The 19,615-nt window shown below is 43.5% G+C and overlaps 2 protein-coding genes across 3 annotated transcripts in view; both read right to left on the bottom strand.

The window, feature by feature from the left end:
- The window catches only part of tiam2a (TIAM Rac1 associated GEF 2a), a 95,671-nt gene extending 86,340 nt beyond the window's left edge, over positions 1–9,331 (bottom strand). The window contains exon 1 of the mRNA XM_034221960.1: positions 9,152–9,331. The gene's annotated coding sequence lies outside the window, so the exon portion shown is untranslated. The remainder of the gene's footprint in view (positions 1–9,151) is intronic.
- scaf8 (SR-related CTD-associated factor 8) overlaps positions 7,816–19,615 on the bottom strand; it is a 37,298-nt gene continuing 25,498 nt past the window's right edge. For both annotated transcript variants that reach the window (XM_034221963.1, XM_034221964.1), the window contains exons 7-20: positions 18,963–19,139; positions 18,798–18,877; positions 18,599–18,707; positions 18,140–18,265; positions 17,033–17,142; positions 16,167–16,360; positions 15,974–16,074; positions 15,601–15,714; positions 14,049–14,205; positions 12,174–12,304; positions 11,785–11,926; positions 11,652–11,699; positions 11,339–11,518; positions 7,816–11,183 (exon numbers count right to left, since the gene is read on the bottom strand). In XM_034221963.1, coding sequence (XP_034077854.1) covers positions 9,166–11,183; positions 11,339–11,518; positions 11,652–11,699; positions 11,785–11,926; positions 12,174–12,304; positions 14,049–14,205; positions 15,601–15,714; positions 15,974–16,074; positions 16,167–16,360; positions 17,033–17,142; positions 18,140–18,265; positions 18,599–18,707; positions 18,798–18,877; positions 18,963–19,139 — 3,687 coding nt within the window. In that variant the 3' untranslated portion in view covers positions 7,816–9,165. The remainder of the gene's footprint in view (positions 11,184–11,338; positions 11,519–11,651; positions 11,700–11,784; positions 11,927–12,173; positions 12,305–14,048; positions 14,206–15,600; positions 15,715–15,973; positions 16,075–16,166; positions 16,361–17,032; positions 17,143–18,139; positions 18,266–18,598; positions 18,708–18,797; positions 18,878–18,962; positions 19,140–19,615) is intronic.

Below are 19,615 nucleotides of genomic sequence, written 5' to 3'. Positions count from 1 at the left end.
TCAGCTCTGCTCATCACTCATTTCTTTTGCAGAGGCTGCAGGGCCAAGCATGTATGTTTTGTATTATATTACATCCAAAGAGTACAAAGGGATGAAATAAATTGTATTATATAAATGTTATGATGATCATTTATTTGTTTACCCACCTGATCATTTACAACTATGTCTCAATGAGAATTTAAAGGTCACCTATTATGCAAAATCCACTTGTTCATGTCTCTTCTACATCAACACGTGTCCCCTCTGTGTAAAGAGATTCTGAAAGTTTCAGGAACAAAGATTCGCTCACTTTTTGTCCTGATCCATTTCTATAAAAACCTGTCTGAAAATGAGCTGATCAGATTTTGGCCACTTTATGATGTCATAACGATTTGTTTGGCTTGTGTAACCATTAGCCAATCAGCAACCAAGGTACCCCCCCCCCCCCCCCCCCCACCTTATCACCTGAATCTCCTCCTAGAGCACCATTGTGTTCTTTTTAACTAAACATCTCTCAGAGGGGCGTGGGGAGGGGCTCCTTATTTTCATCTAAAGTAACAGACAGAGAATCAGCACTTTTGAAACAGGGCTGAAACAGAGGGGATTATGGGATGCTACAATGCATGATCTGTCTGGTATTTGGAGCCAAAAACTTCAGAGACATGTTTGTATATATCTGAGACCTATAATATATTGATGAAAAACAGTATAATAGGCGACCTTTAAAGGAAAAATAATGACAAAGGGGGACAGGAAGGAAGAGGCTGAGAGTATTTCACCTACATCTCCTCTAGGTCACGGACTTCTCAACCCTGATTACAGACACACACACTCACACACACTCTCTATCCAACACACTGGTGTCACAGCTGCTGTCGGTAGGCCCTGTCACACTGCAGTCTCTGCTGGGGCCGGCCGTCACAGATGTTTCTCAGCGAGGTCCTCCCCTCCAGTCCATCCTTCCACCCTTGGGAGGGTTCAGAAACGGCGGTCCGGAGAGACAGGAAATCTGTTCCCTCTCTTTTGAACAGGCCAGGAGATCCATATCACACACACACACAGACACACACACACACACTCCAGAGCTAACTGCCAAATTAAACAGAAAGTGTGTCTGTGTGGGATAATATAAGAGGCTGTGTGTAGGTGTATGAGTGAAAAGTGTGTGTGTGTGTGTGTGTATTTGCTATGTGTGTGTGACAGCCTGGAGATCCCTGATGCCTGCTGGTCATTAATAAACATGATCATGAATGTTTAATCCCCATCAGCGGGGTGGCAGGGGAACCCTTGTGGGTGATATTGACAAAGTGGCACACACACACACTGTCACACACACACTGGACAGATTGGAGGACAGCAGGAGGGAGGGTTTGAACGCGGGTGAACTCCTGAGCAGGACACTGGCTCAATTATGCTGTCTTAAAATGAAGAAAGGGGAATTTTACATTTGAAATACAAACTGTTCGAAGACTCTTAATATACGGGTATTTCTTTGTGTCTAAAGGTAATGCTGACCAAGTACACATTTCAAATTCAGAACATCTACGATGACGGGTGTTCTTTGTCAGATTTAGCCCATTTCCTCTAATAAAGAAAAAAGAACAAAGTGTGAAGATGGGCCTGGGTCACTGAATACGTTCCCCTTATTTCAGAAGTTTTATAAGAAAGAGAATCTTGAAACAAGAACAAAGTGTGACAGTATTAGGATTAAGATGTACCACAATGCAACACAGTCTCACGGCATTTCGTGTTATAGTCACGAAATACCGTGAGACTGGGTTGCAACATAACACAGTATAACAAATAGGATGAGGAAGTATTATCTTAAATCTAATATGATCTGAAACACTGATTATTTGGCATTCATTATTTTTTTTCCAACAACTATCGCAATGTCCTTTTTGTAATATGATGCACCGCCTTTTAGAGTGGGAACTAACAGGTAGAAAAATCAATCAATCAATGCATTTAAGGATCAATACCAGCGTGTCAATAGAAAAAGCACTTTGCAACAAGTTGTTGTTTAAATTCCCAAGGTTACAGCATTGCAGCATGATCTCACTGTTACCAATGTTCCTTGGGTATTAATCAATACACCCGTAGTGACCTAAGATGTGTTACAGCCAAGAGACACAACAGTGCTAGTCTACTTCACTTCTGTCTGAGACACATATTGGCTTGTTTTGACCTAAAGATGGGTTTATAAACTAGAGAATGGATTTATTTTTCTGAGTTTAATTTGCCATTGCTCACCCTATAAGTTAGTATGCCAGTCAGGAGTACATCATTTCAATGTCAGAATAGCGCTTTCCCTGTAGGCAATATGCTTGTTTACTCCATGGAAGTGAAGAGGAGTTAGAACGTAAGTAATGTAATGATATCTAGTAAAACTGCAGCTAATGAGCCATGGCCTATACACTGCAGAAGACATGCTGGACTTATTCTGCACAGCCCTGAAGCCCCCCCCCCGTAGCATCACAGTGCTGGTCGCTTTTTATTAAAATGTTATATTAAACATATCAAATGTTTGATTTTAGTTCAGTTTAAACTCACTTTTGGTGATTTTTAGAGTAGCTTTTCAATTCTGAGAGTGCCACAAATTCCATTAATCTTACTCGCAAACACATCTCAAAATCTGTGTAAATAAAATCCACGGATTGATTAGACACAAGTAGACTTAAAGGAGGAGATGTTGTGTAATATTGGCCTAAAAGTCTGGCGGCTTAATTTAAAATAACTTCAGTTTATCTGCCTTCAAAAGCCCCCCAAGTCAGTCCAACTCTACTTCAGACGCCTGATAGGATTCCATAAGTGATAAACACGTCTGAAAAACATCAGGCGCAGACACCACCGGGTTTGATCCTTACAAATCTGTCGTCTTCCCCCGCCTCATGCACTCCCTACTGTGTGATTCTGGTGAGTCAGGAATTTCCTATCTTGTTTCATCTGACACCGTCTGCTCCGTCTCTCGTGCACACTTCTGAGTGACGCCTCCGACTCCCAGGAGGTACTCTGCTGCTTCTTGCCAGCGTAAACAAACAGGCAGAGTACGGCGGGGGCCTTCAGGGCTAATTACCAGCTAGCACCATGCTAACAAAAAACAAGAGCGGGGGAGAACAAATAAGAGTCATGTGTGTGGGCAGGTAGACACACACTTCACGGAAACAATGAGGCTTGTTGTGTAGGTGGATGAACCAGGTGTCACATCTGCAGGAAGAACCTGAGTCAGCCTTTTAATAGGCAGCTTTTATAAGGTCTTCTTTTCCAAATGATGACAGATACGCAGAGGTAGACGACACATGAGAACAAAGAGGGGGTATAACATGTCTGTTACGTGAATGTGTGAGGTTCAATCACTCTCTAGCTGCAGAGGAATGCAAATACATAATGATAAAAAGTGATGTAAATGCAGAGGGAGGATTGTTAAATGATGTGCCCACTCGCATGAGACTGATGCAAGACTGACAGCTGGAGACTTGCCTGTCTTTACTGATACATTTCATGTTTCAGACGCAAAGTGCTGAGCTATCAAACGCTCATCCAGCTTGCTCAGCATCTCAGCTACCCCGCCCAAACACACACATATCCTTGTCTTTGTGTTGGCAGATTTAATAAGCTCCCCTGTCACCCACAGTACACACAACACTCCGCCTGCCGTGAACCATGCCTCTGAAAATCATAAAAAAGGTGTTTGTAGCTCATTTTCATCTCCTTGACTACCCTCTCCTGCATTTTTCCCCCAGACTCCTCCCTGTGTCTGTTTGACCTTTAACCTCTTATGACCCCACAGTGCACCCAGGATGAGCGCCAGACTGTTTGAGAGGAGAAGCAGGAGCGCTAACAGAGCAGATAGTCACATGTAAACAGATGATGTATGTTTACTGACACTGGTGCCACTAACAGAAGATTAGGGACTAACAGCGTTAACAGAGACAACAGACATCGATTGTAAAACGGGAGTGTACTGTCTCTGCCTGTGTAAACCAAATTCCCGCAAATGGGTTTAATTATAGTTACAAATGTGGCACCGCTGCCAATAAGACACGCACATTTAGTTATGTGTGTAGGAAAAAAGGTATTCAGTGACAAGCTTGTAGACCCCTGATAACACGCACACACCTTCTCAGTATGCAAACACACACTGATTTGGCAAACACAGTCCTTCTCTCATTCTGCTCCTGGCTTGACGGGGGGAAAAAAGAAGAAAATACTTGCTAACAAATCCCCAGAGAGAAGTTGAAATGAAAAGTACTCATGAACGTTGAGGTGAAATACGAGACATATTGCTACATTAAAAAACTAAAGTGGAGCGGCACTCTCTCCGAGTTAACACGTTAACTCAGAGAGAGTGCTAAGCTAACACGTCCATGTTTATAATTCATCGTGAAGTACTAACTGGCCATATGGTGGTTCAAATAAAGGTCTTTGGCAACCGAAATCAAAAGGACTGAAGTGTTGACGGGACTTGTGCTGCAGTTTTACTTACTTTATCTACGAGAGGATGGTTATGTCAATGGGATGAGTGACTAATCGGATGTTGTGTGTCGTGGGAAAAACATGTAACAATGAGCTGGGTAGAAATACACGTTTATTTTCAGCCAATGGGAGAATCACTGCTCGAGGTATGGGCAGTCTTTCAGTCGATTGGTGTCAAACACTTTGAAATACCATAACATCTATTAGATATATTACTATGAAATGTTGTACAGGCGTTCATGGTCCCCAGAGGATGAATCCTTGTGACTTTTGGGAGCCGTTGACTTATCTTATAGCCCCACCATGAGGTCCATTTGTGCTAGACGAATAATTAGTGATCACCTAAGTCTTAAGAATCCATCCTCTGAGGACCATGAATAATAATGAATCATTTCATCCATCCAACAGTTGTTGGATGTCCCAACCAAAATCGTTCAAATTACTCATTAAAACATGATTGTACCAGTCACCTGTTGTGTATTTATTCACAGTGTTTGTGTGTTTGAGGAAGGCCATAATCGCAACAGCATCGGCCTCTCATCTTTCTGCGGTGTGATTTCTTTCCTTCTCTAATTTAAAAAAAGTAAAACAAAAATCCCCCTTTGGCAGCATTGATTAAAATTCCTAATGGGACTTAAAAAGAGAGTGAGAACGTGAAGATGTTGGTGGGTACACACCCTGCTGCAGGACCCCTAAGCAAGCCCCTGATCCCCATGAACTTGCTGCCTCTCTCAGCCAATTTGCCCCGAGGTGTGGGGAACTTTAGACGCCTCGACCCAGTCCGTTAAAGCCTGCTGGCTCTGATAACGGGGAGCCGGGCAGACTGGCTTTCTGAATGCACAGGAACCGTACGCTCCCACAGTGGTGAGTAATTACTGTGGCAGTGGAGAGCGAGCAGAGATAGGGGATTCCTCTTCTGCATAACTAGGTGGACGGAAGATAGATGTCTCTGTTTTTTTGCTCTACCTCTGAATCTCTCATGCCCATTTATTCGTGTCAGCAACCACGCTAACGCCCTCCGCTTGGCACAGACTCAAATATGATATCTGGCCATGGCTGATAGATGGAGGCTGATTTTGGTCTAGAGGCTTTTGGAGCCCTAATCAATAGCTTTAATCAATTAAAGAATGCAGCAACTGAGAAGCAGGAGAAACTGGCCAAGTCTCACACTAAAAGCACCTCTTTGTATTTATCAAAGTGCGCCTGTATCGATTTGAAAAAAGGTATGGAAGGAGGTATCAATTTCAGCGCAGTGGCACCGTGAAGATTCGGCAATTTTCTACGCCCTTATCTTAACACTGAGCCTGTTTTCAAAGGAGGGAATTGCATGTGTAGATATACCCCTCCATGGCACTGGTGGGCTTTTATTTGACTCCCTGAGAGTGAAGCACAGAAGGTAAGAGAGGTGAGCACTGCAGATTTTGAGCTGTCGCACTTCAAGAAACCCAGTCTGCTCAGAGCAACAGTACCACACTGCCCCCAAATGGTCAGCTGTGGAACTGAGGCGGCACATGCACAGACTGTGTGCCTTTTATCAGCAACAGGAGGACAATATAAGTGGTGGAAATACACCACTAGTCTTTCATTTCTTTTAAAACTAATTGAAACGCACCATTTGGAGTAAATCAGGCCTTGACGTTGAACATTTTCAGGCATTATCAGACTGTTATGACTTCCCCAGGTCATATTTAAACTTATTTACAAGATAAATCTTAACTCTGTCTAATTGACTTCCTTACAGCCGGGAACCTCTGTGTATGAGCAAGCACACATAAGCACTACCACATGGTCATGCATTAGCAATGTATTATTATTCCAGTCCATTATAGTTGGGGGGCGCTCATTAGCCGTAATGCTGATCTAAGGTCAGGCCCACTGTGCATCGTTCCCATGGGGTTGGCTCTGGGATTATATGGAGTATAACATGGGAGTGATGTGCAAATGGCTGAGTGAGTCACGGCTGTCCCTGTTGGTTATACTGGCTTTAAAAACGTTAACAGATCCTGATCCACTTTAGCAAACATGCTCTTTATTTCACCACAGATAAATAACTGAAGGATGCTGCGCCTCCACAGAGAGGATTTATTTGTTATTGCTGGCCAAGGGAGGGCTAGCCAATGGCTGTGTGAATGTATATCTGTTTCTGGGCAGATAGTGGTTGATGCTCAGCCTGTCACATCTTTCAGCAGGGGGCTCGACCTGGCTGTCTGCCCGGGCCTTCGGGAGCCAGGTGGAAATGTATAGATCGAGTTGCACTAGGAGAAACACATCAGTCTGCTAGAGCTCGACTTTATCCTCTACAGGTCTCTAGATGCTAAATCCAGAGCCAAACTATGACACATTTATTTCTGTGTATTCACGTCTGGATTAGCAGGCTAAACTCAGGTGTAATTGCCGGACGATTATGCAGCACAATGAGCTGCCTTTCTCCTAGTTTTCCCCCCTATAAGAATAAAAGTGCTGAAGCGGCAACAGCGTTTAAATTAATCCTCTAGCTTGAGTATTCTGACACTAGCAGGGCCATAAAGGACTATGAAGAGGGGCCCGGTGCTAGCATGTGCTGTGTCAGCACATTCTCCAGCTATAGCAGCCAGGGCTCTGGCAGTGCAGGGGGTGGGGGGGGGGGGGGGTAAGGCATCTCCTACTTCCTCCACATCAACCTCATTTGTTTATCCCCTCCTTACCCTTTTGTTCTGTTGTGCCAGATGGCAGCTATGTGTTTTTTTTTTCTTATATAGGAACTGTCCCTAGTTTGCCCTTAGCTTGGCTTCAGTAGGTTGATTGTTTTTGTTTTATTCTTATCGTGTCTTTATACTTGCTTTTGTTTATAGATATTCCCTGTGCTGTGTTCTTTGCCATCTTTTTAATAAGATAATGTCATTGTTGATTAAATTGGGAAGGTGTCTGAGAAGTCTTTCAGGCTTCCTTTCTTTTCTGCACCTTGTTCTTCCTATTTTAATAATTCACAAGTTCTTTATTATTGTGAATATAAACTATACTTTAGTATGAGGGCACGTGGTTGTCATCTACACCTTTATTGCTAGGTGTGGGAAACAATACACTGCAGTGTTTTTGACAGTGTGGAAATGGCCTTTGTTCAGCATCTCAGATCTCAAGGGTGTTCAAGTTTTTTTCCCAATTACGCTTGCCTTAGAGTAAGTGACCTAAAAAGACATCTAGTGAAGTCAGTGCCTACAATTTGGGTGTTTTATATTCTATACAAAAAGTATCATAGTAGATATGCATGTCACATGATCTATATACATTTCCTTTGGTTAAAACTACTCATATTTGATTGTGTGTGGGAGAAGTCATCTGATCAGTCTGGGTCAGGATTCACGACAATAATAGGGGTAAAAATCCGATGCACCTTCAACTTTTATTCAACATCACAACTCCGGTAGTAGACATTTGGTTTGAGAGCAGACTATGGATTTCTAGTAGTATGTCTCAACAGAAAAGCACTACAAGTATGAAATGACAAAAGAGAGACAAGGAGGTTAAAACATGGCTACAGGCCTGCATGCACAGAACGATGGAGTATATTTGAGACGTGTTCTCTAGGTGAGTGCTGTACAAAGCGCCCCAGCTACCATTCAAACGGTAGGCCAGTCAATTCTGTGCAGGTAGCATTGTGTTCATAGAGCGGTCTGAAACTGAGTCTGGGGTACATCGCACAGTAGTGTTGGGTAGCATCATGATCGACAAATCCATTCAAAAAAAGGCACAATCCCATCCTCAACAGTCACCCAGCAAAAGCTTAGGAAACAGAATTCATCAGAAACTAAAAAAAACTACAAGTCCCACGGTTGCATCCAACAAAGTGCTCTGGATGGATGGTATAGCAGCAACTTGAGTTACGAGATCGTCAAATTGGCTGAGTGTGTTAGAGTCTGTAAAGCAGTCTGAGTTTCCACTGGTCCTGGGTCAGAAAACAGTCCTAAAGCATGTTCTTTTCTTTTAAAACAGACAAAGTATGTTTATTTCAAACTAAAACAATATGCACCCAACATGAGAACATGCCTCTGTTCCTTTTCTCCCCCCGGCATGTTATTTCCTGTATGTGTTCAATGTATAATTGGAAACAAATTACAGACATTTATTTTGGGGTTACAACATTTTCATGTTTTCATCTTAAATAATGTTCATTTTTGCCAATTATAAGCCTCTGTACTTGTCTCGCTGTATACAAGCTATTTTTTTCTGTGTGGAAACAGAAAGCATTGTAGGACACCACAAAAGCATTCACTGAAAACTTTGCAGCAGCATTTAAAAAAGAAGAGGAGATAGGAAATGGGCCAGCAACTGCCTTTTTCAAGTATTGTGTGTATTTGTTCCGTTCAGCCAGGATGTTTAACTTTCTTCCATAGGAAGGTCAAAGCGCATTTTCCCCCATATACAATTGAAACAGTTTGGTAGGCAATTCAATAAAACTCGCCAAGCTTAGATTCATTAAAACGTGTGGGGTTGCATTACAACTTAAAAAAGGAAATAAAAACACAAAGAAAAATGGTCTATCGGTAAATCAGCTAATGAGCCATCTATTTAAGTACACTGGTATTTGTGAGAGATAAAATCATTTGTTATTGGTTATAAGACAGCAACTGACATGAGTCAGTATTCGCCATGTCCCGTGTGGTGGTTTGCTGACATGAGTACAGAGAAGAAGAGACAACTTTACAAAATGATCTTTTACCTACTGAGTGATGATTATGTCCCCTCAGTGTCTGTGACAGTGTCTACCACTGGCTGACTCGCAGCTTCCTCCATGGGCTCACTCTGTTCATTGTCTACGTCCTCAGGAGAGGCGAGCCGCTCCGGATCGCTCTCAGGGAGCGCAGAGTCGGGAGAGGGTTCTTCGGTGGGCTCGGGAAAGGCTTCGGGTGTAGATTCGGCCCCTGTACTATTGTCCATCCCAGCTCCGTTGACCCACTGGGGTTGGGGGGAGGAGGCTCTCTCTTGTGACTCCTCCTCCTCCTTGTCTTTCTGTGGGCTTTCCTGCTCTTCCAGAGAGGGAGTCTCTTCAGGAGGGCTGACGGCTTGTGTGAAGGCCACAGGTGAGTCCTGGGAAGAGGCCTCAATCAGCGGCGAAGCTTGGCTTGGGGTCTCTGGGGAAGCAGTGGTTTTGAAGGGTGACTGGTCTGGGGACAGTGCTGGGGATTGGGCCGGGGACAGGCTGGCAGCCTGAGCCGGGGACTGAGCAGGGGTCTTTTCAGGGGACTGGGCCGGAGATAGGGATGGTGATTCTGTTTGTGGAGGAGTCTCATGTTGTGGTGAAGACTTGGCCTGGCTGTGAGACTCAGCTAATGGGCTCTGATATTTGTTGTCAGGTGAGCAGTCAGGTGATTGGGCTGGGGGTGGGGAGTGGGCCTTCGGTGTCTCAGACAGAGCTGGGCTTTCTGACTCTGGCACAGCTGCTTGGCTCTCGGAAGGAGGTGGAGACTTAATCTGAACCTCTGATGGGGGCAGACCCAACAGAGAGGGTTTGGCATGAGCTTGAGGCAGGAGCGGGGACTGGAACCGTGACTGAATCTGGGGGTTCAATTTAAGCGGTGCCAGCAGTTTGCCTTGGTTCAGGGTCAGATTGGGATTGAGCGTTGGAGTTGGAAGCAGAGGTGTGGGCAGAGGGAGGAGAGGCGTCCACCCCCCACGATCCCTCTCACGCTCTCTCTCCTTGTCGCGCTCTCTGTCGCGCTCAGGCTCTCTGTTGCGGTCTCGGTCTCTGCCTCGCTCCCTGTCCCTGTCCCTCTCTCGGTCCCGGTCTCTCTCTCGGCTGTGGCGGTTGCCGTTCATCTCCCTCCTGAAGTCAAAATCTCTCTCTCTTTCTCTTTCATCTCTGTCTCTCTGCCTGTCCCACGGGCGTCTTCGCTCATCTAGGTCTTGATGTTGTTCGCTGTCAAAAGGTGCTGTAGCAGCAGCAGCAGCAGCAGCACCACTACTACTATTATTGCTACTACTGCTACTGCGGTTCCAGGCCTGCGGCCCCCCAACAGCTACAGCATTGCCTGAAACACCTGCGGCTCCCCCTGCTGCTCCCACTGCTGTTCCAGGACGGCTTTCAAATCGATTGGGGAAGTTCTGTCCAGATGGGGGCCGCTCCTCCTGGAAGCCTTTTGCAGGGCTTGGGGCCTGGAGGCCTGCTCGCATGCTATCTCGTTCATCAAAGTCCCCTCTGGTCTGGTTCCAGCGGTTATCAGGGGTGAAGCCTGCGAGAGCCTGCAGTCGTCCCACCAGGCTGCTTCTGCCTGGCTGAGCCCCTGGGGTCTGGAGCAAGGGAGGTCTGCCACCTCCAAGGGCCTCCCTATGGTCTGGTGGAGGGGTCCTCAGCAGGCCTGTGCTCGGCTTCTCCATTGGAGGGAATCGGTAGTCCTGGTCTTTGCCCTCATCAGCTCCAGAGGAAGACTCGTCTTCTAGCTTGGACACACTTTCATTGGCGAGGTTTGGGACCCTGTTGAAGGGGTCCAGCTGAGAGAAGGGGACCCTGGCACGGGCTTGAGCCTGGAGGGAACTCTCGAGCAGGCCAGCAACCTGCTGGATGGGCCCCTGCTGCATGAGGAGTGGGAAGCGGGCTGCCGCCCCGGGCTGGAGGATGTTGGGTCGAACATCCAGAGGCAGCAGGCCAGGCATCCTCTGGCCGGTCAGAGCAGACTGGTGCAGCTGGTGGCCAAGGGAGGCTGTGGGGTGCATGCCAAGGAGACCCATCCCACTGCGCACTGCGTTCTGCATGCCTGGGGACAAATCACAATGACAGAAATGATTGTTACGATTCTCTTTGGATAAACACAAATACTTTTTAGGGCTGCTTATAAAAACACTCAAAGTGTCCACCAGACAAAAACTATTTGAATCGCTCTCATGCTGGAACACATTAGCATCTGCTCACCTTGCAGCGTAAGCTCTGCTGCAGCATCCATACCGTCTGCAGACTGCAATGGTTTTTCATTGGTTGCTTGCTGGACTTGGTGGAACATAGAGGCCATGAAGCCGGCCGGAGGAATCATGGCACTGAACGGAGAATCCTTGACAGCATCTTGGCTGTTTAGCACTGAAGGCTGCACCAGAGCTATAGACGAGAACAGGAACAAAAACATGTAATCCAAACTAATACATTTAAATGCTAAGCCTTGAAATTACATTTAAATTGTTAACACACAATATGAAATATCATATTAGGGTATCATGTCGTAAATACTCACCATTAGCTGCGGCATTCATGGCTGCGGTCTGTGCTGCCTGCATAAAACCTGCAAAGCAGAACATGTTTTTTGTTAGCTTTGAATTCCTGTAGGTCTGATATGTATTCTTTATATAAGCATTTGCATTATTTACCTGGCGGAGGCTGCGAGGCATTGAAGCCGGCCCTGATGAAGGGTGGTGGAGGCCCGTAGCCTGGGGGGGGGATACCCATACTGACAGGGAAGTTAGGAGGCACCAAACCCACAGCACTGGGAACAGGCTGGGCCACTGGGAGCTGAAACAGAGGGTTACAAGAGAATGTGAATAAGTCAATGACGTGATGAGTAGCTGCAAAAGTCTCTATCAACATAGTAATACTTCATGCAAATAAAGATGCACCGTCTCCATTATCATCCAATAAAATAGAAAGTGTAGACATACAATCTGCAATAAAACCTATAAACTCTTTTTACAAACAGATTTTTGGAGAAAATGTACAAAACTGATCACATTCATCCACAGATAGAGAGTGTGTTTAGTACCTGTACAGGCATCATGGTGGCCTGCTGGCTGTAGCTCTCAGTGTGTGTGTTAGACACCGCTGGAGTCTCAACGCTGGCTGGCTGAATTATTACTTCCTTGACGGGCTCTGCATTCTTGGCAGCTTCCCACTCTGCAGCGACAGACATTAGGATGAAAACAAAGTTATCAACCATCTTTCAATTGTTTGTTTGGATTTGGGAGTTTAGCTTTATGTTTTCAACTCTTCTTCATTTTTCTACAGAGGGTGTGGAGTTCCCGCTGGGGTTTCTTAACGGATTTGAAGCATTACCATAACAAAGCAAACAACTGGGGGAATTGGGTAGAAGACAAATCCATTTAAGCGATTAAAAGCTGCCTGTGTTTTGGAAATCCGGATTATACTTTCATCATGTGTGTACAAACATGCTAGCAAGTCAACCATGAAAAACATGTATGAATTTCGAGTTGTGTGTAGTTTCTTTTAAAGGGGCAACTACACCTATTTACAAAATTCATACATGTTTGCCATGGTCTAAAACGGTCCAAAAATATGACTAAACATGAACAACTGTCTTCCAAATCCCCAAATAAGGGACTTTAACAGCCCCACCTAGTGTCAGCAGAAAGTATTAAAAATAATGATTACAAAAAAATTAAAAATATTTTAAGATCATGTTTAATCATCTGATTCGTCTGTACATTGCTGTTTTAGTCTGTGTTCTTGTGTCTACAGTGTGTGCCTATTGAGCTGTTTAGAGCCATGTGGGACAAAACCCGATCATGCCCCTCCCTCTCACTGTCTAAGTCAATGGTGACTGTAAAAACTACACTGCGCATGCTCAGAGTATTGTCCTATTTAATGTGTGTGGCAACAAAATAATGACCATAGGGGCACTGAGCTACCATCCCCACCATACGTCATCTCACATAATTCAGAGCTGATTGGCTGTAAGTATGTGTGCCGCGAAAACTGTGGTGTGTGAAGAACAGACGAGAGATGCGTCCTAAAACCAGGAAGTAAGCTGCGCATGGGTTCCCTCCACAAAAGTGCAATGAGATTTCTCCATGGGATTTTAGAAAATAGCTCAAAATAAGATCTGTGGGAAACGTACCTGTTTGATAAATGCACGTTTTGTTAACCCGGATAATATCCACATGTCTACCCTACTTTTATCATTTTCTAATCATAAATCTATCGATTAGATTTATGATAGACTTTTGAAACTACAAGAACATAAGGAGGACTTTTACAAAAAGTAATAGAGATTTTTGTCCAGAGGGACAGGCAAATGGACTTATTCTTCAAGTCAAGGTAAGACCGCAATTTTATTGAAAATGGGATCTTACTAAGAGAGAACAATTCAATATTTAAATGATAAAATTACATTTTTTGGGTATCCTTTTGTTGAACTGTGTGTTTAAAATTAATCGAAGCATCAGACAAAAAAAGCTTTTGAAAATAATATTATATTTTGATTTAGGTCAAAATATATTTGTAAACCTATAGAGTCAGTGCCAGTGCCAGCCATGAACCTCACTGCACGTCACTGCAGAAGCTTATATATACTGTAGGCATCTACGTTTTTTTGTGCCCCATCACTTTTGTACATATAAAAACGCCACTGGAAACATTGTACGTACATGGATACATTTTCTGTTTCCTGACTAACAACACTAACATTTATAAAGCTCAAGTGTGTATACAAAAAACAATCCATCCACAAAACCAGTTTATACTACACTAAAGACATTATATTTGATGATATCACAAGTTATAGACTTACTCCTATGGTTTCTGGCATTGAGAGTCGATCATGTTCACAAATATTCATATATCTTTCCTAGGCAATATCAAAAAGCAGTTTTTCCCCCTTTATAAGAATGTGTGTTTTCACCATCATTAACAGTCTCCTGGTCGATGATTCCTCCCTCAGCAAAGCCGTCCAGGTCATCCAGCTTCACCTTCTCCCAGGGTATGTAGGTGACACCCAGGTCCACATCCCAAAACTGCTTGTACTCCTGCTTTACCCCTTTGTTCAGAGCCCATGCAATCTGAATCAGAAACAAACACAAGAAGGTCAATAAACAGCATTTCTCAATGTAATTTCCGCGGGCGTACAAGGATCCGTGTGCCTGGAACAGGGGTCGGCAACCCGCTGCCGCATGCGGCCCTTTAAGCCCTCTGCTCTGGCTCCCTTGAGCTTATACAAAAATAAGAAGGAAATAAAATAAAAGTATTTGTAGGACTATTTATATTTTGTTGCATGGTTGAAAATGTTTCGTATTTTGAGGTGATACTGTGACACATAAATAAAAAACAAAACGGTTTTAATTAGGTCAACTAAAATATGCGTCACATCCCGCTACGGTTCCGCGCGAGCACCTTTTCTTGGAGGCGAATAACCTGACCCCCGGCTCGATGAGCGAACTATGGATAAATCAAAGAAAAGTACCGGAGGAACACAGGATTTAATTATGTGTGGACAGAGTTATCTGCTTTCACAGCAAACGATGCTGGTTTACCGGTATGTTTGATATGTAGAGAGTAGTTGTCAACGGTGGTGCAGCCTTTAGTATCGAGGAACAACAAGGGAGAGGAAGACAGCTGATGATCTTCAGTCATAATTCAATGTAATTTATTTCAGAAAACACTTTTTGTTATATTCCATGGAATGCTCTTAACGTCCCGATAGCAATGAATATATTAAATGCTTTGACAATAAATACATACAAAAATTAATCTCTGGAAGCCGTAGCGCTGTAAAAAGCACATCCAGTCATTTTAGCCGGCCCGGCTAAAATAACTGGATGGCCTAACTGCCTGTCAGCCTTCCATCTGTGCACAAACTTATCTCGTGCCCTCATTGGTCATGTGCGCGTTCGTGTGTGTTGGAGGAGGGACTCTGTAAGGAAGTCTGAAGGAAGAGGCATATTTTTTCCGGTTGTGTATTTTCAAATTCTAGCACACTCGAGCTGGTTTCTCCATTCTTACCTACCCTACCTTTAACTCTTTTTAGGGTGCAGCTATATGTTTTATTTATTTCAAAGTGGGCCCATTTTAATAATATATTTTTTTCCATCAAATGTGCAGAGGACTCCCCAAGTGCTGTGTTTAATTTATTTTAAAGTAGGCCTGTGTATTATTTTTAGTTCTCCTTATAAGAGTTATTTGTTTCTTATTAGAGGTTAACAGTTTTATATCATGTAATAAATAGCCTAATAAATGCAAAAAAACTGTAGTTTTTGTCTGATATAACAATAAAAAACTATGAAATATGTTTTGCGGCTCCAGACAAAAAAATGTTTTGGAAAAAGGAGCAAAATGGCTCTTTTGGTCAAAAAGGTTGCAGACCCCTGGCCTGGAAGAACCGCTGGGGAACTACGTTAGAAGAAACCCCAAGGAGAGTTAGGATAAAGTTAATTAAATTATAAAAAGGTAATGTGTACCTTGATGACTTTGGAGCCTATCTTAAAGGAGCCAGTGCTGAGCTTCTGGCGAGCGCGATATGCATCCTGTCTGTGGACCATACAGATGTAGGCACAGCCTCTGGGCGGGATCATCTGCAGACACACACACACACACACACATTACATTACATGGTAGGGTTCAAAACAGGGCATGACCACATGACCATAGACTGATGAAAAATGTAAATGAGAAAACTGAGTGAAAATGTAGCATTGACGAAAGACAAAGAAATAGGGGATTTAAAAGATAGTTGATGGCAGCTTAAAGTAACTATACTGACCTTCATGTGACAGAGATTAAAGAAGTGGATACAGTTCTGTGGCTAAATTAGAGGGTGAGAGGTTTACTTACATTTATAGACTCAATCTGGCCAAACTCTTCAAATAAGTTGGTGAGGTCTTGCTGAGTCGCCTTTTTGTCCACCTGTCCCACCCACAGAGTCGTGCTGCACACTTTGTACGGGCAGAGGGGGAAATAATAATTATTCACCAGAAAAGCACTGACAGCAAACATCCATTTATGATTGCAATGACCTTCCACTGACCACTGAGAGTTTTCGACCGGATGGGAGGTAGTCCTTTCTTCTGCCGCTCCTTCTCTCGCTCGCGGGCGTGTCTCTCACTCGAGTAAGACCGGGAGGACTTCCTCTTGCGGTCTCTGGAGCGTGAGCGGGATCGCTTGCGGTGTTTGCGCTTCCGTGAGCCGGAGCGAGACCTGGACCTCCTCCTCTTGGGAGACCTACGGAGAGAAAACATGGAAACCTTTGGGAATTCTTTCCAGATGGACTTTTGTGTTTGCAGTCACACTGCAGCGCTGCACCCTTTGACTATCAACACCGGTTTTCACAATTCAGTTTTGCATTGAATGTTTCTCCACTTATAAATGCATTTATTTGTGCCTAGCCAGTGTTTGAAGTTAAAGGATTATAGCAACTGCATTTTACAAGCTTGTATAGGCACATCATCGCTGCCCTCATTGACTATTTGAAAAAATCCAATGAATCACAGTAATCCAGTTTACAACATACGTTGACTGAACTACTAGGCAGAATCCAGATTTATTTCCCAATCTCAATAAATGTAATTAATAAAAACACTCTCTGGTTAGTCTTTAATTAATGACATATATTTTTTCCTGGGCCAATCGAAGAACATGGGTTATGTAATTCTTCTTAAGTAGGAAATGTAAAGCTATAGTGCATAGTAAGGAGTGAAATTATCAGTATGCTATCGCTGGATCTACATCCAGCGATCTTGTACCAATTTTAAATCTGACCTTCAAGGTCAGCACTTTTCAAACAAGGTTAAAAAAAATCAATGCATCCCATAAAAACAGACAATTCAGCAATATTTCATGTACATTTAGTAAATGTTTTTACAAAATTAGATTTCAGTTATAAATGGGACTGACCTAGATCGTGACCTTGAGCGTGTTCTGGAGCGCGTGCTTACAATCTTCTTCTCCTCTGCCTCAAACGTATCCTCCTCCATACCATCTGGGCCCTCGTCCAGATCCATGTCCTGAAAAAGACGGGGTTATTTTTACCTTCTACAGAGATACAAGGTGAAGTAAGAAACTATTGTAACAATCACATCTAGGCTAGGGATGGGAACGATTAATCGATATGAGTTATGAATATTTTTATAAATATATTTTTTTTTTTTGGGAGGGATGCCTAAGTTGATTACATATGATCAAATTGAATAATTCAATGTATACGATAGTGCCATAGCTAAGTGTGTTCGGTCTAAAGGTGTGTTTTGCTCCGCTCACCGGTCCCTCACAGCGGGCAGAGCTGCAGGTGCTGATCTCTCTCGCGTCCGGTTATACTTCACTCGCGTTTATGTCCAAATCCATCAGATCTAGCTAGTTCTAGATAACGATATGGCTGCTGCCCCTCCCTACACGCAGATCACGCAGACTCAAACATCATCTTATGCCCAAATGCGCTCCGCAGCTGTTGCGAGGTTCCGGCGCTAACAGTTCATGAGCGTGCTCCCCCGCCCCCTGTCAACACTCGCGACACATGAGTGGCCAGCCTAAACAACAATAAGCGCTGCTTGGCAACCGTGTGTGGCGGCAAAGTACATAGACATTTTGACAGGAGAGATTTAGTTTTGCCGGTATTCAACATATTTTACCAGTCATAGTCCGGTAATTATTTACACTCCAACGGAGAGTCAAACTGTGATCACCAGTTCAATACATTTGACAGATTCGACTTGGTTTCTATACTTATTTGAACATGTATTTATTTATTTCCAAAAGTTATTGCATTTTTTTTTTAGATGTTTTGGGCCTTTTTTTTTACCCAATTTTTTTTTTTTTATAGGATATGTACATTTCGGTTAACTGGTTAACCGCTTTTTGGGGGGTCGAATATACATTTGCTTTCAAATTCCCATCCCTAATCTAGGCTCAAAGCTTATTAAACGTACTTGGTTCAGTGCTAAGACTTGAACCCCATTTTCAAAAGAAAATAATATGTTTTGTTTATGTCCCACTGGTCATGCATACCTGCTGTTGGTTGTCTATGGTGTCATCCAGCTTGTTGTCCTGTTCAGAAAGCTGTTGCTGGCTGCCGCTCTGAGCATTTGAGTTCTCATGGCCGAAGATGGAGTCCTGACCTTCCATGCTCATCGCCTGGAGAAACAAAAATAGCGCTGTAGCTATTGTGTGTTTTCATTTATTAAAAAGTTAGGTCCTAAGGTATGTGTGAGGGACATTGTGTGATGTCGGAGGATGAGAAGTTATCTGTTGGAGTAGGGTGTGTTCTCCCTCTGTGTGAGTAGCCTACTGCATACTGTTAGTGTTTTTTACTTCCACAAGTGAAACCTAATTTAGCAATTTGAGACGTATTTACTATCCCGTATGGTTACAGTGCATCCTGGGATAGAAGCGTTGATCTGTTGAACCTTTTCAACTTCCGAGTACACCATCAGTTCTGAAGAAACAGCGATCTGTGTGTGGACCTACCTTCTGTTGGTGGTGCTCTAAAAGCTGCTTCTGAAACTGCTCCAGGTTCTGCTGCTGTAGCTGCTCGGCCAGCTGATGGAAGAGGGAGCTGGGCTCCGACACCATGGGCCTGGAAGTGATCGGATCAATTAGATTAATCGAGGTGGTTGACAGTGAAATGACTCTTGATCACTATTTAGCCAAAACGCAATGTACTCACATCTGAGATGACGAGGATTCCTTTTTAGAATCGTCACCGCGATCAGAATCATTCCCAAAATCAAAAGGACCCAGCAGCTTCTGTAAGAAACATATAACATAATTATATTAGGGGACATCTGTGGATTAAAGGAAGAGGACTTTTCACTTGCTCACTGCAGCTTACCTTATTAAAAGAGGAGACCCTCTGCTCCAGGGGGTTCATGCTGTTGGCAGTAGCGGCAGCAGTGAGTTGGGCTGTCAGAGCCTGCAGCTGCACCACCAGGCCTGCGTCCAGGGCCTGCAGCAGGGAGGGCTGCGGCTTCTGCTGCTGCATCTGGAGGCTCTGCACCAGCTGCTGCAGCTGCAACAGGTCACAACACAGGGTTAGAGACAGTTGTATAAAGGAAATAAATAAAGTCTTATCTTAAACACAGGTTGAATGTAATAAAATAGATTTGCTCAAGTACTCTGCTTAAATATTATTCTATCATACTTGTACTTTACTGGAGAATTTTTTTTTATGCTACTTTATACTTCTACTTTACTGCATGATGGAGGAAGATTTACTTTTGATGCACTCAATGTAATAAACACTTGAAGTTAGTTTGTACATCTAAAATGACATTATGCTTATACACTGAACAAAAATATAAACGCAACACTTTTGTTTTTGCTCCCATTTTTCATGAGATGAACTCAAAGATCTAAAACATTTTCTATATACACAAAATAACCATTTCTCTCAAATTTTGTTCACAAATCTGAAAAAATCTGTGATAGTGAGCACTTCTCCTTTGCCGAGATAATCCATCCCACCTCACAGGTGTGGCATATCAA

This window comes from Gymnodraco acuticeps, unplaced genomic scaffold (assembly GCF_902827175.1).
Source record: "Gymnodraco acuticeps unplaced genomic scaffold, fGymAcu1.1, whole genome shotgun sequence".
Lineage (NCBI taxonomy): Eukaryota > Metazoa > Chordata > Actinopteri > Perciformes > Bathydraconidae > Gymnodraco > Gymnodraco acuticeps.
The sequence above is the reverse complement of the archived record's forward strand: the minus strand, read 5'-3'. Positions and strand labels throughout refer to the sequence as shown.